Source organism: Apaloderma vittatum, unplaced genomic scaffold, assembly GCF_000703405.1.
Source record: "Apaloderma vittatum isolate BGI_N311 unplaced genomic scaffold, ASM70340v1 scaffold5881, whole genome shotgun sequence".
Classification (NCBI taxonomy): Eukaryota; Metazoa; Chordata; class Aves; order Trogoniformes; family Trogonidae; genus Apaloderma; species Apaloderma vittatum.
The window spans coordinates 9,805-11,718 of record NW_009700704.1 but is presented as its reverse complement, the minus strand read 5'-3'; the positions used below and the strand labels follow the sequence as shown (position 1 = coordinate 11,718).

The 1,914-nt window shown below is 42.4% G+C and overlaps 1 protein-coding gene across 2 annotated transcripts in view; it reads right to left on the bottom strand.

The window, feature by feature from the left end:
* Positions 1–260: 260 nt before the first annotated feature.
* The window catches only part of SLC26A2 (solute carrier family 26 (anion exchanger), member 2), a 6,008-nt gene continuing 4,354 nt past the window's right edge, over positions 261–1,914 (bottom strand). The window contains exons 2-3 of one of the 2 annotated variants that reach the window (XM_009878833.1): positions 1,762–1,914; positions 261–282 (exon numbers count right to left, since the gene is read on the bottom strand). The exon at positions 1,762–1,914 is cut by the window's right edge and continues 1,325 nt beyond it. In XM_009878833.1, the coding sequence (XP_009877135.1) occupies positions 261–282; positions 1,762–1,914 (175 nt within the window). Of the gene's footprint in view, positions 283–1,715 lie in introns of those variants that run through there. The other variant, XM_009878832.1, reaches the window with a different exon arrangement.

Sequence of the window (1,914 nt, the reverse complement as noted above, 5' to 3'; positions counted from 1 at the left end):
TCTCCCGGTATTTCTGCTATGCTGTCCTAAAAAAATGTAGAAAGTTCAGTTAACATATGAAAGTTGCCAGGTCCTAGGACTTATCTTTCTGCTATCTAGTTTGTCTCTTCTCAGCTCCTAGAGTGAAGCAGTATGTGACATTTCAGCTTTCATAGAAAGAAGAGAATAATTACTAGCCCTAGTTCAGAAAAAAATGAAAATAATCCTAAAGCCAAAAATATACTTCTATTTAGAAAATGTTGCACAATTCATATTGCATTTCATTCCTTTTTTGAATCCTGACTCACTGTTTTTTGAACGATTAAGGATGAGAATATTGTGTGTATATAGCACCTTCTTCCCTTCTAAAAGCTGTGAAGAACCTGCAACTCAGACTGTAAACTCCTCGGGGGGAAACCAGCACATTCCACGGATGATAGGTATAGCTGGTGCTCAGTGAAAACTGTCCATCTCTCAATTCTGCCCTCATAATTGCATTCTACTAGGGTAAGAAACGAGAACCTTCCTACCATTGCTTGCATTTTAGCATGAAGAAAATGCAGCCTTCACTGTTCTGCATAATTTAAAAGCAAAGTACAAAGTTTTATTTACACTAACATGGTGAAATAATGCTCAGCAAAGAATTTCTCTGGCTCATTTCCTAAAGGCTGTATATCTTAGCCTGTCCACCCCCACTAAAAAAAGTCCGTGACAGAGCATGCGCAAAGGGTCCACGCTCAATAAAACCTACATTACACATGAAGTCTGTGTGACATGGACAAATCTGGACAGATGCTGGATAATCTATATGGCTCTTTTCATTTTGGTGCCTCTGATTCTGTCTGCCTGCCATATAAAACTGGCTATAAGGGACTGTTTCTGTTGAAACTCAAGAATGAGAGATTTCCTACACAATGTCCACAATTCTAAAGCGCTCCTAGATATTATCAAAACAAACAACTTGACCGTAAGCACAATTCAGACTTTTAAACAGTCACTTCTGAAGAAAAATAATTCTGAAAAAGTTCAAATTAAAAAGGCAAACTTTCCGGGCATGTAAAGGCCCTTGTAGAAATCAGAGAACCATGGCCCCATTGCCTGGCTGCGCCAGGTTCTCAGCAGACAACAGCAAAGCCTCCGTAGGTGACAGGTTGTTGGCTAGAAACTCGTTACTAAGCCCTTACCACACACATCTCAAATTCAGGGAGGTTACAAAATCACCAACCAGTGACTCCACAGTAAAGAACAGAGCAAACAGACCCCATCAGTCATTCCTGAAAACCTTAAGCGTATGGTGATACGGAAAAGCAATGCCAGAACGAGGGACAAAAAATGAGCTGCATCTCGTTATCCAGCTGGACAGGATGCCCAGACTACTTCAAAATCCTGTTCCATCCACACAGAAAGGATTGCAATAGACTTCAGTGCTGATGTTCAAAATTTTCAGGGGAACCGAGACATGGGAAGTTCAGAAGAGAAGAGAAATGAGATGAACAACCGTAAGAAAACTCCTAGATTCACAGATTTGCCATAATCAAGTTAAGAATTGCCTTCATTTAGTACCGCCTATTTAATCACTATACCCAGCAGGCAAATTTAAAGCATCAAAACAGACTGTACCAGTGTATCAATAACCACCCTGCTTCTTCTCATCTGAGTGCATATACATTGCATAGACACACAGACCCACAGCCATTTTAACTCAGGCTTTGCTCCAACCTGCTGCCTTTCCAGAACTAGTTCTTAGAAGCGCTGGTCCCACCGTGCCCTGGTGCACCCAACGCGAAGTCCACAGCCTGGTGCACACTGTGGAAGAGAAGGTGGTCCTCCCCCTCTTTGAAGAATTCTCCCCGGATCAGGGAACTCCGCACCGAAGGATTGCACTGGGCCAGTAGCACCTGGACATCGATCTCCCCGTAGTCCTTGCAGACCTCT